We start from the raw sequence: 13,722 nt of genomic DNA, 5'->3' as shown, positions 1-13,722 counted from the left end.
TGGCATGTTGTGCACACTTGCAACCGCTTGGTCAATTATAGTCATTTGTAAAGCATTGACTGCAGATGGAAGACAAAACAGCACTCGATCTGACAAAAAGAGAGTGTGATGTGATCCATGCTTTTGAGGAAAGACCCTTCTGCAGTAATTTGCCTTCCGATTTCCGCCATATAAATTATCACCCACTTATGGCTCTTTCTGAGAATAGCCAAACCTATTCTAGTTTACACTACACTTAGAGAAAATGAAACCCTTTTGCAATACGAGAGGTGAAAGACAGTTTAAAAAGTGTGGATCGTGCTCTATAAAATGGGTAGAGTGCTGGCATATTCATGAACACATACTTTGTCAGATAACTCAGAAACCGGTTCTGTTTTCATGCTGACTACGTTGACACAATGATACTCTATACTTTGATGGTTAGAACAGCGCTGGGGGGGGGGGGGGGGACAGTTTTGTTTGACTATAAGTTGCCTTTTACCTGGTGTATAGCTACATCCGCAGCACGACATTAAGTTTATGCTCAGTTTCACGGAGCAGTTGAACAGAAAAACAATAGGATAAAGGTAAGACGTTTATGACTTTGCACATCAAATAGGTGGTTGCTTATGGGGCTTTTGTCTTAATAACCATTCCGCTGTTATCATCTCAGTGACAGTCACATGATTAAATGTTTCCAAGGGGATACAATATGATGAAATCACCGAAACTTTTAATACTTCTTTTCGTCTTTGGACACTACATGCACTATTTATATAGTATCCAAACAAGGGTTTTAGGTTGTTTATTGTTTTGGGACAATGTTGTATCATTGTTGAGACAACGCTGTGATATGACATTGTGTCATCGTGAAACTGAAGATTGTCCAAATGCAACAGAATAGAAACATTGCTTTATTCTTACAAGTGACTTATTTAAACAGTGCAGGTGTAGGAAAGATTCTGCCCCAGTGTTTTGATCACTTTATGCAGTATTAAATACACGTCTAACCTACCACATTATGAATTTGATTTAGTTGCACCCACTCCGCTTTACCCTAGCGCTCGTGAAAATGTCTACATGAATAATAAAAACAGATTTTTTTCTTTTTTCTTTTTGAGTAGTCCTTGCCGTACAACACACTGAGGCTAGTGCAGACTACTGTGGGTGTGCATATATTGTTACTAGCGATTTATTTGGAGTAAAGGTAACAACCTTTAAACATAAGTTTGAAACCATGTAAACCAAACCTACGTCATGTGTAAACATTTTTGATGAAGTTCAACAATGAATAGGAGGCAAAGGCTCGGGTTAGGAGCAGGGCTCAAGGTTTAGCCTCCACTTCAGACCCAGGCGGATACGGTCAGTTGTGATGCGCTTCTGTCGCGTAGGCTATTGAAAAATGCTTCGCTTCTTGTCCTGCTTTTACCGTCAGCCTCTTACGCACAGGTTCCGATAAGCAGAACTCAGAAGCTGATCCAAAAGCTAAGCAGAGGGATATATGCCAAAGTCAAGAACACTCAAAAGACAAACCCCCTGAAGTTCAACTTTCACGCTGGTGGTGGATTGTTAGAGAGTCCATAATCGTGTGGAACAAATTCAGAGATTACAATCACAGCGAAAATGAGAAATTGTCTTTAAGAGATTGTGGAAATATAGTTTAGTTGAAGGAAGTTTTATCAGTAGTCTGGTATTTCCCATGCATTGTGTTATTTAATTTGGTTTTCTCCTGGTTCTATGTAATGTAAATCAAAGACTTAAGGAATATATTTTTTGAAATTTGCTTAGCCATTTGATTAGCCATCATTGACGTAGATGAGTAACTGACAATGTCACCTGTGTGTATATACATTCACCTTTCCTCTGCTAATTGACAGTAACAGTAGAAAGTGAGCAAACTGTTTTTTGTTCAAATAAATGCAAGTATGCAAAAAATTCACAGGTCACCAACATATGTTTTTGTTGAGTTATAAATTTGTAAAATGTGTGTATATCGTACATATGTCCGCATGTATCTTTTTCCTGTTTACTCAGAGAGTTAATCATCATGGCTGTAGCTGGAGGGACTAAGTGCATTAAGTACCTGCTCTTCTTTTTCAACTTCCTCTTCTGGGTGAGTAATTACTTTCATAGAGCTACTAGGGAATGGAGAACCTCTCCTACTTCCTGCTGCCACTCACTCACACACACACACACGTGCACACACACAAGCACATGCTGGAGGATCCCACGTGATTGATTGTGCAGATAGGAATTGTGCCAGGATCCGTCTCAAGCATTGGAAAAACAAACTGCAGAAACCAGTCGACCTTGATCTCCCCATGATGCCAGTTTTGAACGGACAGGAGGATACACGGAAGTGTGTAGTCTCGGCCTGGCTGTGGGGCAAACTGCACCAATGCCTCAGATGGAAGCATGTTCAATCACACACACATGCTCATGCTCTACCTCACACATCCTTGTCCCATGCTATGCTGACCTTCAGGTTAGGGGTGGCAAGTGTGATTTTGTGAAGATTTCGCTTTGTGTGGTGATTTACACCCCCACACCCCTGGTCCAGCCCACTTTTACCTTCATTGGTCACATATTTCACCCTCAGGCAGAAACAGCACAGTGTGCATGAGGTTGCAGTTACTATGGAGATCTGGAACAGAACCGCCCTCTGACATATAATTTTTGTGGAAAAATATATGAGGAACACAATTTTAAGGTTATGATTAAAGAGGCGGCACAAATTTTCAATAAATCAAATAGCTAGACACGTATTCAGGTAACAAAATACTTTTGCTTTCATTTATTTATTATAAATGTGATCATCTAACTCTGTCTCTGTGTGCTAAATGTTTGTGAGCAAAGACATACGAGTAATATGTGATGAATACTGAGAGTGACTGACAGTTTGTGAGAGGAATCTTGTAATCCCTGTTTGCTGAAACTTTTTCACTTAAACTAGGTTGTGCACTTTTACCAGGTAGCATGATCTAGTTACACCTGAAGGGGTGAACCTCACTTGATTCAATTGTAGGCCTGTGGCTTGGTCTGCAGGGATACCGAAACTGACTCCTACCCTGGCATAGGCAGAAATTGGCAAGTGGCTAAACAGAAATTGCACACAAAGAGAAAAGCAACACGGGGACAGTTGGGGGAACTGTAGAGGATGCCATCACTGATAAAGGAATGTGTCAGTTTTTTGGGGGTGGAGTGTAAGATGCCATTGGCTGTTAAAGGGGTGGGGCGACCAGGGGAAAGTCAGCCATTGGCGTAGAAGGTAGGTAAAGGGGGATAGTTGCGACCCTGTTGAAATGCACATGTACCCTGTCAGTACAACAAAGCAGTAACTTCACTACGAATGTGCTTTTATTCTGCTGTTATCCTTTATTATCCTTTCTGATCTCCTTATTTGTAATTCCTATATCAGATAATATCAATTCCTTGACAATAAAATGCATCTGTTGGAGTGTGTAGGGGTTTGTTGTTCGATGTGGGTATTGGGATACTACTGTTTGGCTTGGAGACTGATGAAGGGATCACAACAAATAAACAGTAAAAAGAAAGGGGGTAGATTGGGTGGAGGAGAGATACCATGATCATCTGACATGGAAAGGAAGTGGTAGGTGGATTTATCAAGCCTTGGTTAGCTGCATAGGGATTGTCTGAAAACTCATCCCAAATCTTTGTTTGGAACTTCAGTTAGTGGAAGAATATGGAGAGAGAGAGGCTGAGATTAGGAGCTACAGAGATACAGACAAAGGGATCCAAAGACCTTCTACACCTGGTGGTATTTTATTACAGCAAGGCTTGTTTTATAAGGTTTTAAATGGTGCCATGGTTACTGTTTCATGCTACACGACATGACGTATTGAATGACCTGCACTTTAATGCACAGGGCTCTCTGCTTAATACCTTTACTCACAGTGCAGGAGTGCAAAGGGCCCACAGGGCTGGGCTGGCCCAGTGTTCCCTCTCAGGACTCTTTAACTCTATTACTGATAGATTGCACATAGTACATCCTTGTACAATGTATGGCGTTGATTGCACCATACCACTCCTTAGTATTTAAGGGATGGTACCATCTAAGGAGCAGTGATAGCTGAGGAGCAGTGGTATCTAAGGAGCTGTGGTATCTAAAGGCCAGTGGTACCTAAGGGGCAGTGGTATCTAAGGAGCAGTGGTATCCAAGGGGCAGTGATAGCTAAGGAGCAGTGGTATCTAAGGGGCAGTGATAGCTAAGGAGCAGTGATATCTAAGAGGTAGTGGTATCGAAGGGCCAGTGGTATCTAATGGAGGCTGGTAGGTAGGTGGCAGTGGTATCTAAAGGGCAGGAAGCAGGAGTCCATTCTTTCTGAGTCCAGTTCTGTGGTTCTGATTCTTTCTATCTGTGCCTGGTTCCTTGGCTCTGATGCTTTCTCTCTGTGTCCTGTTCTTTGGCACCGATCCATTTCTCTGTGTCTGGCTGCTTGGTTGTGATCCATTGTCTCTGATTGCAGATCTGTGGGTTGGCCCTGATCATACTGGGCATCGTGGTGCAGGTGGCCATACACAACACCCCAGTGATTGAGAAGGTGTCCGGGTCAGCTGCGCCTATCGTCCTCATTGTGGTGGGCGTGATCATCTTCTTCATCGCCTTCTTTGGGTGCTGTGGAGCCTGGAAGGAGAGCTACTGGATGGTTGCCATGGTAATTGTGTATTCACACACCCTTCAGATTGCGCATGGGCAACTTTCTATGTCTGCTAGTTTTTTTTTTATTTATTGAGAGCCCCCCCCTCCAGTCACAGCCTTTCCAACCACCCTATAGTCATTTTTTGTCTGACTTTCTTCACATTTAACCAATTTACCCCTTTCCTTCTCACATAACACTTGTCTGTTTGCATTTTTAAGTTCAACATCAGTTTTTCTAATATTTATGCCTTCAGACGGTAGTCCACCAGTACAGTCATTCACTGGTTTCATTTTTGGAGTGCCAAGCACTGTGCAAACCAACAGATATGCCTGCAGGCTGTTTTGGTTTGAATGGATGTTCTATGTGCCCTTCCTCTTTTTCCCTGCCCAGTTTGCAGTTCTCCTCTCCCTCATCATCATCATCGAGATTGGGGCTGCCATCGCTGGCTACGTCTTCAGGGGCAAGGTGAGTCCCTGCCTTTATTTGGCCTCCTCAGGGGTAGCTCTCTGTGGGCCCGTTGACCATGTGTTCTTCTTTTGCTCCCCCTCCAGCTGGGTGAAATTGTCGACACCAGGCTCAAGGACATGATTGCCAGGTACAACAGCAGCTCGGCAGATTTCAGGAAGACTGTGGACAAAATGCAGGAGACTGAGTGTGAACGATGGGTTCACCTGTGTGAAAGCCAGCACAGTATGGCTTTCCAAACACCTCCTCTTCACTGTAGAGCTGGAACCTGACTGGTTTGCACTGGCAAATTCCAGATACACAGGTTGCAATCTCACTCATAAGCAGGTCAGCGCCGTTGGTAACAGGAAGTTGACCTGGTTGCCTCGTGTGTGTCTCTGCAGAAGAACCTGGAATATGCCTGCTAGCCCCTTTTCCCAGATTTACCGTGGAAAAAGGATAAAGGGATGTGACTGCCAACCTTTTTTGAGGCTCTGTCTTTCTTGTGTGCCTTACCTCTCAGCATGAGTGTTCATCTCTGCCTGACATAGTTTGTGATATACACATGTGCTCTCTGACTGATATGCACTACTTCTCGCTGCTGTCGACCTGGTTATATGACATCAGGCCTATAAGCCTGGGTCTGTCGCCTGGTTGTGTGACACTAGGCCTACAGGCATGGGTCTATCGCCTGCTTGTGTGACATTAGGCTAATGCAACTCTTTGATGCTTGCCTGCCTCTCCCTCCTCTCCTTAGCTGAAGTGCTGTGGGGCAAACTCCACAGCAGACTGGGCTGACTATGACAAAGACCACATGTCTGTCCCGGACTCCTGCTGTAAGACGGTTACCACTGGCTGCGGTAAGGCGGCCATGCACAATCCCAGCAAGATGTACCAGACGGTGAGGCCCGCATCCACTCCTGGCAGGACACACATGTCCCTGCTGGCACATACCAATGCACTGATTTCAACAGGAAACAGCTGAGTGAGATGAGGGTTGGACCCCACTATAGTGTAACACTGTGTATGTGTGCTTCAGGGATGTCTCCATGCTGTAGAAGATCTGCTGAAGAAGAATGTGCAGGTAGTCATAGTGGGGGCTCTTGTGATTGCTTTCCTGCAGGTACGTACATGCAAAGGCCTCCCAAAAATTACAGTTTGTGGGTGCAAAAGCTAGCCTCATGCCTTTACAGAGTCTCACTTAAAATGTGTTTCAGATCACTGGGATATGATGATGTCATTTTTCTCTTTTTTCATCTCACGGGGATTCAATGACATAATCTCTCCATTAGTGAAATGGGGTGCAATGCCACCATCTCTTTATGTTTCAGATTACAGAGGTCCAATGACCTCATCTCTTGCTGTTTAAGATAGGGTTCCAATAATGTGTTGTCTTTTTATAAGATCACAGGGATTCAATGACATCATCTCTTTCTTTCTCGATCTCTCAGGTCACAGGGATTCTGTAAAGTTGTGTCTCTAAGAGCAAAGGGATTCAGTGGCGTCATCCCTCTCCTCTCTCTTTGGTCATAGGGATCCAATGACATCATCTCTTTCTCTCTCTATCTCTCAGATCACAGGGATCGTATTTGCCTGTCTGCTGATGAGGGGAATTCGCAGTGGCTATGAAGTCATGTGACCACACCACCACACACGGCCAGTGTGTCGCTAGAAGTAACAAGAAAATACATTTTCTTTTTTGTTTTCCCTTAAACGATGGGACTCTGATTTCTCACATATCTTTCTTGTTGTACTGTAACAGAAGAACAAATATTTTTTATGAGGATGGAAAAGATGTAACATATAGCACTAAATCCAGCAGGCAAATAACCAGAGGAGTAAATTCAGGCCAAAATTCACAAAGGTGCACATATGCGCACACACACACGCACGCACGCACGCACACACACAAACACACACACAACACACACACATACACACACGTACATACATACACAGGGCTTTTCTGTATTACATGCTTGATTCTTTGATTTTTTAAATTTTTTATTTCTTCTTAAATATTTGCCTCTCAAATGATTTTTGCTGGGACTGGATTGATATTATTGAAGACTAGTAGATTATTTTAGATTCATTATATTTTTTCTCTATATATTCATTATATAGATATTTCTAAACATCAGATTCGGGTGTGTGGGTGAGGGGGGAAGAACTGGCTACACAAATTAAATCAGTGGAAAGAAGGATTCTGTTGTAGTTACACACATGCCTCTAAGTGGGACCAGTTACACATGCTGTCACCTCGCTCAAGTTTTCTGAACATTTGTACAGAAATGCAAGTGCAATAAACTACTCGAGTCTCTATACAGAACATTGTATATGATCACTTAAAACATCTTGCCTGTTGAACTATGTACTTCCCAGAACTTTGCCCAGACAAAATGTGAGTTTAGCAAATAATAATTGTTTGGACTTTTGATATCCACAAAGTTTTGGCAGCATTTCTAGTTGAGCTCATATGTTTTTTCTGGAAATTCACCAACACTGACGTATCGTGGACCAGGGGTGCCCCCTTGTGGCATGGACAGGACTGCTGCAACACCCGAGCAACAATTTGCTTAGGAAAATAACACAATATTGTACAAATTACCAGTGAAGCAAAAACGTGAACAACATGAAATCATGAAAAGCTACGCAGCCAGTCGCAGCCTTGCACCAGTCACAGTGGCTAGCCTGGTCCTCCTTTTTTACACACGTTCATTCATCTGTTCCCAAAGAATGGTACAGTCCACATACCCGATGAGGGAGGTATATCATTTCAAATCAATTTATTAATGTTATAATACTGTATTCCATACATTTTTGTCATTTAGCAGAGGCTCCAGAGTGATTTCAATAGATTACAATTTTATCCATTTATAGAGCTGAATATTTACTGTGGCAATTGTAGGTTAAGTACCTTGCCCTTGTGTACAACAGTGGTGCCCCAGCAGGGAACTGAAGCAACAACCTTTGCTCCTTACCACTATGCCACACTGCTACCCACAGTCAGAATATAGCTATTCCTCTCTTATAATAACAACAACCATGATAATGGTACCATACATAGTTTAGACTTCAAGCATGTTTCATGACAGCACCGCTTACTCCAGTTGGTGTATATACAGAACGTACCATAAATCAATATACATACAACATGGCGTCGCCAGGTTAACGTCACTCAGGTGATGTGGGTGGTCAGGTGGCGCAGGATCTCCCCCAGTGTGGTGGTGTTCCCTGGGAAGACAGCCTGGCAGAACTCGCACACCTGGGAGTGGAGTGCCACCTCAGACATCAGGAGGCCGCCGCCCTGGCTCAACATCTCACTGTCCAGGAATGAGCTGAACATCCAGGGGGCCTGAAGAGGTGGTCAGGGGTGGGGGTGGGGGGGGGGGTTGGGATGGCATGAGACAGCCAGCAGTTGCCATGGGGAAAACAAAAGGAGGGGTGGAGAGAGGAAAGAAATGTTAAAAAGGTTGAGGCAAAAGGGATGAAACAGAAATCACATGACCAGCAGTTTTTGAAACATTTTAAAACATTGATTTGACACACTTATCCAGAGCAACATACACATGAGCTGTCAATAAGGTTAGAGGGCTATTAGAGGGATATTAGAGGGCCACTGCTGTATTCAAGATGGAGGTTACCTTTCTTCCTTGGGTTGTTGTGTTACCACCAGTATTTGGGTCATTCATTGCTCTGTAGAACTCTGCTCTCAGGTGCTCCTCTGGCTGCAGAAGGTCAGCTGAACCACTGGGGGGTGCTGACTCCCTGCTCAAACCATGAGCAGCCAGGGGACCCAGGGTGGCTGGTCTTGGGGGCTCTGTTCCTCTGACACCCCCCCGTCTGGCAGTACTCAGCTGCAATCTGTCCATACCCCCTAGTAGGACATCTGCTGCAGGGGCATCCCCACCAGCTGGGATGCAGGCTTTAGACTGACCAGCAGGGGGCAGCAGTCTGGCCACCTCATGTGTGCAGGCCGCAGTGTGGTGTTTCTGCTCCTCTGAGCACTGGGCTGGGATTGACACTGGAGCTCCGGGATCCAGAACACGAGCAGAAGCCACTGCTGGAGACAGAGAGGCCCATGAGTCTTCATCTCTCTTAGGTCTCAATCACTCATGAGTTCACCCGTGATGTGATAACTTGTTAAAAAAAATCAATATCAGCAAAGTAAAGCAGTTGTTTCTGTCAGCCAAGAATGAGCTAGATTAGACTTCTGGCAATAGGTCACCAGGCAATACTCTCTGGTTTACAGAGGCTGTACACTTTGGTGTGGTGGTACTTCTGTTTATGTCTAAACATCTGCATCCAAAACTAAACTGCTTGCATTGAGGAAACACACTGGTGCAAAACATTTGTGAAAAGACCCAAACACTGTTGTTAATTGTAATTATACATTCTATTCCGATGTACCAATCACACCATTGAGATTGTACTCTTCTGGGACAAGCCTGGAGTGATCACACTGGTGTGATCATATTGCTCAAAGGGGTAAATTGTCATGGGATTAAAACTGTAGGATACACTTTCTATCCATGCTTGTAACTCCACATAGCTTCACATATCAGAGGAAATGAGAGTGACCTTGCTGTCGCTTCAGTGTCTCTGTGAGCTGGTGGAGCAGGGCAGCCTGTTTCAAACACAGGGATTGCAGGCGGAGAAACTCCCGGTATAAGTCACTGTATGCCTGCTCCATTGGGCCTCATCTGCAAAAACAAGGATGTGCACCTCATGCAGGTCCCTCAGGTTTCAAGTAGTGGTGATGAAGACCCACAACATGAACGATGCCCTGCTCTACAGACTATGCAGAGTCTTATTCCCTCATGAGTACAACTGCAGGACTGGCCCTGCTGATTCTTATGGGTGTCCCAATTCATGAATATTTACATATTTATTCATTCTAATTCATCAATATGATTGGCTGATCTATTAAAATCCATAAATGTGCTTAGCTGATCCATTCTAACTCATCTATTCTTCATAAACGTAACTGATATTACATATACAGATATTCATTCATATAAAATCTGTCATTTTATTCTTGCAGAAAGGTTAATTTACTGTAACTTGTCTTTTTCAACAGCTATTTACTGCAAGAAGACAGACGATTTTTTTTCATCTAGGGTTTAGCATAATGCCTGTATTTTTTCACGATTAGTGAAGTTAGATAAAAATAAATCCAAACGTATGAAACTGTAACACACTCAACCTTTTTCAGCTGATAGGTATCACCCCCCCCCTCATGTCATACCACAGCCCTCATACTGATACGCACTCCAAATGTCAAATCAGCCAAGGGCTCACCCCATTAAATGATCATTCCTTGTCAGGGGTGGATTGTGTGGCCCGCCAGCTGTTGCTTTGATTGAACTGCACTTCCGTCTGGCAAAAGAGTCTGGAGGGCTATGTTGTTCTTCCTGCCATGGATTCAAGCACAAACAAACTGCGAGTTGAAAGTCAACCGAAATCAGCTGCAGGTCTCCTGGAGTTTCCTCCTTCAACACTTCTGTAGGTGAAGAAAACAAGGAAGTGATGTAAAAGGAGGAAGTGGGGCCATGAGTGAAAAGGGCTTTTCAGGTTGTCTATTGTGTTTTGCACGTACACGAAGTCTGAGGCCATACATTGTTTCCGAGGTCCGGCCACCGAAACGTGCACACAGTTAGAATGCGGACGTCTCGACCGACATTCTTTTTAGGTGTCTAGGTTGCTGCAATGCCTGTGCATTTTTACTGAGGTGGGACTGGTGCAGATGTACATTACATTACATTTGTGTACTGTAAGTGCATATGTCTAGTGATGGCAGCTGAGAGAACACCACCACTGAATACAACAGAAATACAGAACCAAATAACCTGTCAAAGGTTCTTATCTGGAGAGGTAAGATGTGAAGAGAAAGAGACAGGACAGGACGGGCCTGTTTTTGAAGTCACAGGTCACATTCTTCAACAAATGCTTTGTGTGTGACTCCAACAGTATGTGGTCTCTAGTGCAGCAATGAACACGAAACTAACCATTGCCAAAGTCTACCAGCTTTCTAGACAGACTTTACAATTACATATATAAAAGGTGCAGAAATACAGCCAAACCTTTCCATATGTCTGACAGAGTGATGTGCACAAAACGTAGTAGGGCTAGATTTAGGGTTAGGGTAAGGTAACACTTCATATGAACTGGACAGGTCCAGTTCCAAGTCCAGGTCCAAAGGTTTTGGTCTATGGTGTTACTCATTAGTACTAATAGTTGCAGCACTGGGGGGGATCTGCATTTCTTCTGAACTGCCTTGATGGTATGAAATGAGACATACTGTATCTCAATGGAAAAAAAAAACATCTCTGTGGGATGTAGGGGGGCAAATAATATGTTTAAGCAGCTGTAAATGCCTTCTCATAATGGGATGGCAGACACAGAAATATGAAAATGACCACATAGGAGCACGCACACATCCCAAACAAAAAGCAGAGTGTAGCTCATGTTGGAGCAGGGTTTAAAATGGAAATCAAACTGTTAATATGATAGAAAATTACAAACGTATTACAATATTGACGTGATAAAGTATACAATGTTATTCTGTAACTAATTCACTCATCCTACACTCTACACAGAAAAAGTGCAATGAAAATGTAATTGTGTCAGGATAGGCCTTTGGGAAAACTTATTTTGTAAGCACAGATTTATCATATTTTACATGTTTTGTTACTTACATTATAAGTGTGTGTAGATATATGTAGCCTATTAAATATAAAGCCTCGCAATAATCTGAATAATATTGCGCTTGTGTTTGAATCTGGGATACATTTTAAGATTTGGTTCATTAATAAAAAAAAAAAAATCAGCTGCATTTTTTCGCATGGTACCCTATACCGTTTGCACATGAAAAAGTGAATGATAATTCCATTCCAAAACCATACATACAACAACGCCACAATAGGGCGGCTACATGTGTACACAAACAAATAAAGAGGCAACATATCACAACACCAACCGAAAGAAAGTTACTCTTCTAATCACTCTTAAGATTTATCAGTTTCATGTGATATGAAAGTCGGTCTCATTGTATACGATTGCAATATCCAGGCCAGGTTAAGGAACAGCAGTATGCTGAAAGGTGGCAATATATAATGTTAACTTTGCAAACACATGAACCTCTTCCTGTCCGCGTAGACCCAGGCGCCAAGAGCAAAGCAACTTAACCGCGCTGAACTTAAGTGGTTAACAGAGCTCCGACGCGGTATCTATACATCTACAAAAATGAAATAAGTCGAACTGAAGTTCGTACACTACTTACGGAGCAGAACGCAGAACACAGAACACGGGCATGAAGTCGCGATCCGGCAAGTTTAATTCAGTTGTAGCTGGATACACGAGCGATATGATTTCTTCGGCTATAATTAAATATCAGATAGGTTCCCTTTTCTGACTTCTAAAATAATAATTCCCTGTAGGTTACATTTTGATCGCGTTCACTGGGGAAGGGTGGCCTTAGATGAAAGAAAGAAAGAAAAAAACAGAAACAGGAACACGATTTTAGTGGTGTCAGCGTATCCCATTATAACCGGGTCATAGAACAGCACTGTAAACCAAGGGTTAGGAAAACAGGAAAAAACATGCTTTCATTTTGAAACTATGGCAGGACGCTGGCGGAGAATGCTGCTCATTAGGATTCTTTTTCAGCGCAGAGTATGTTGCGTGCGTGATTAAGCCTATCGCTGACTGTTTAAAAAACATTCATATAATAAAATTAAATCGTTGAAAAAAATTAAATAAAATGTGATCTAACATTCCTCACAAAGTATGTGTGGCAAATCTCGTCACAGATTTGATAGATTGTTGCACTGCCTTTGGACGGTCAGCTTTCTCGGTGAAAGCAACTGCTCGGTGGAACGCCCTACTAGATGACATAAAGAGTTGTAGTTCCATTAATAGCTTTAAAGTCAAATTGAAAAATCTGCTAAAAGCTTCTAAACTTTGCAATCACTGACTTCGTTTCGTTTTGCTTGGTACTTGGTAGTCAAATATCCATGTTACGTCAAGGCACACCAACTTAAAGTCGGTTATGATTATGAAGAATGTCACACACATTATGATAAACTATAATGCCATTAGCGAGATTTGACCCATATTGCACTATAGCAAACTGTCAAATAATTATCAAACAGATAGTTAAATCAGACAATCAATCGTATAATTTATTAAAAATGCATTAAAGTGCATCGGAGCAAGAACTTGTCCGAAATAGTGTGGCATCGTGAACAACAACATACTAAAATAGAAATAAATAAAATAAAATAAAACATTATTCCATTAACCTTTTCGCGTGTACGTCACACCAGTGTGGTTTGCCATTTAGCGCGTATGCTAAAACCGGTGCGATTAGAACACTAAATTGGAAAAAAATCTAGCTCTGAGCGATTTAACGTTAAAATATAGCAAATGCTAACTGAAAACTACGAGAAGCTTAATGACGCCAAAGAAAACAAACCATGTAACGTAACATGCCTGCTACATAGCATAAAAATAGCTTAAGTGGGAAAGGGTTAATAGCACAATATAAAACATCAGTCTTTTTACAGAGTATAAGCACACACACACATACACACAGGGGCGCCTGCAGGATTTCATCTTGACCACGTACGCACGCGCA

General features: G+C 42.6%; 2 protein-coding genes across 3 annotated transcripts; one reads left to right on the top strand and one right to left on the bottom strand.

The window, feature by feature from the left end:
- The first annotated feature begins 504 nt into the window (after positions 1-504).
- Positions 505-7,128, top strand: LOC118779331 (CD63 antigen-like). Its single transcript, XM_036531381.1, has 8 exons — positions 505-566; positions 2,014-2,092; positions 4,467-4,655; positions 5,031-5,105; positions 5,192-5,305; positions 5,842-5,985; positions 6,124-6,207; positions 6,658-7,128. The coding sequence occupies exons 2-8, from the start codon at positions 2,027-2,029 to the stop codon at positions 6,721-6,723; spliced, it is 738 nt and encodes a 245-aa protein (XP_036387274.1). The 5' UTR covers positions 505-566; positions 2,014-2,026; the 3' UTR covers positions 6,724-7,128.
- Positions 7,129-8,037: 909 nt separating this feature from the next.
- zgc:113184 (uncharacterized protein LOC553745 homolog) lies at positions 8,038-12,643 on the bottom strand. 2 transcript variants are annotated; one of them, XM_036532218.1, is made up of 5 exons: positions 12,367-12,643; positions 10,386-10,498; positions 9,666-9,787; positions 8,729-9,147; positions 8,038-8,439 (listed from the first exon to the last, which is right to left on the bottom strand). In XM_036532218.1, exons 3-5 carry the CDS (start codon positions 9,775-9,777, stop codon positions 8,263-8,265), a joined length of 708 nt encoding a protein of 235 aa, XP_036388111.1. In that variant the 5' UTR covers positions 9,778-9,787; positions 10,386-10,498; positions 12,367-12,643; the 3' UTR covers positions 8,038-8,262. The 2 variants fall into 2 exon arrangements, with proteins under 2 accessions (XP_036388111.1, XP_036388112.1); XM_036532219.1 differs by having other exon boundaries at positions 8,729-9,144.
- Positions 12,644-13,722: the final 1,079 nt, after the last annotated feature.

Source organism: Megalops cyprinoides, chromosome 6 (genome assembly GCF_013368585.1).
Source record: "Megalops cyprinoides isolate fMegCyp1 chromosome 6, fMegCyp1.pri, whole genome shotgun sequence".
In the NCBI taxonomy this organism is placed as follows: Eukaryota; Metazoa; Chordata; class Actinopteri; order Elopiformes; family Megalopidae; genus Megalops; species Megalops cyprinoides.
This window is presented reverse-complemented; position numbering and strand designations above follow the sequence as displayed.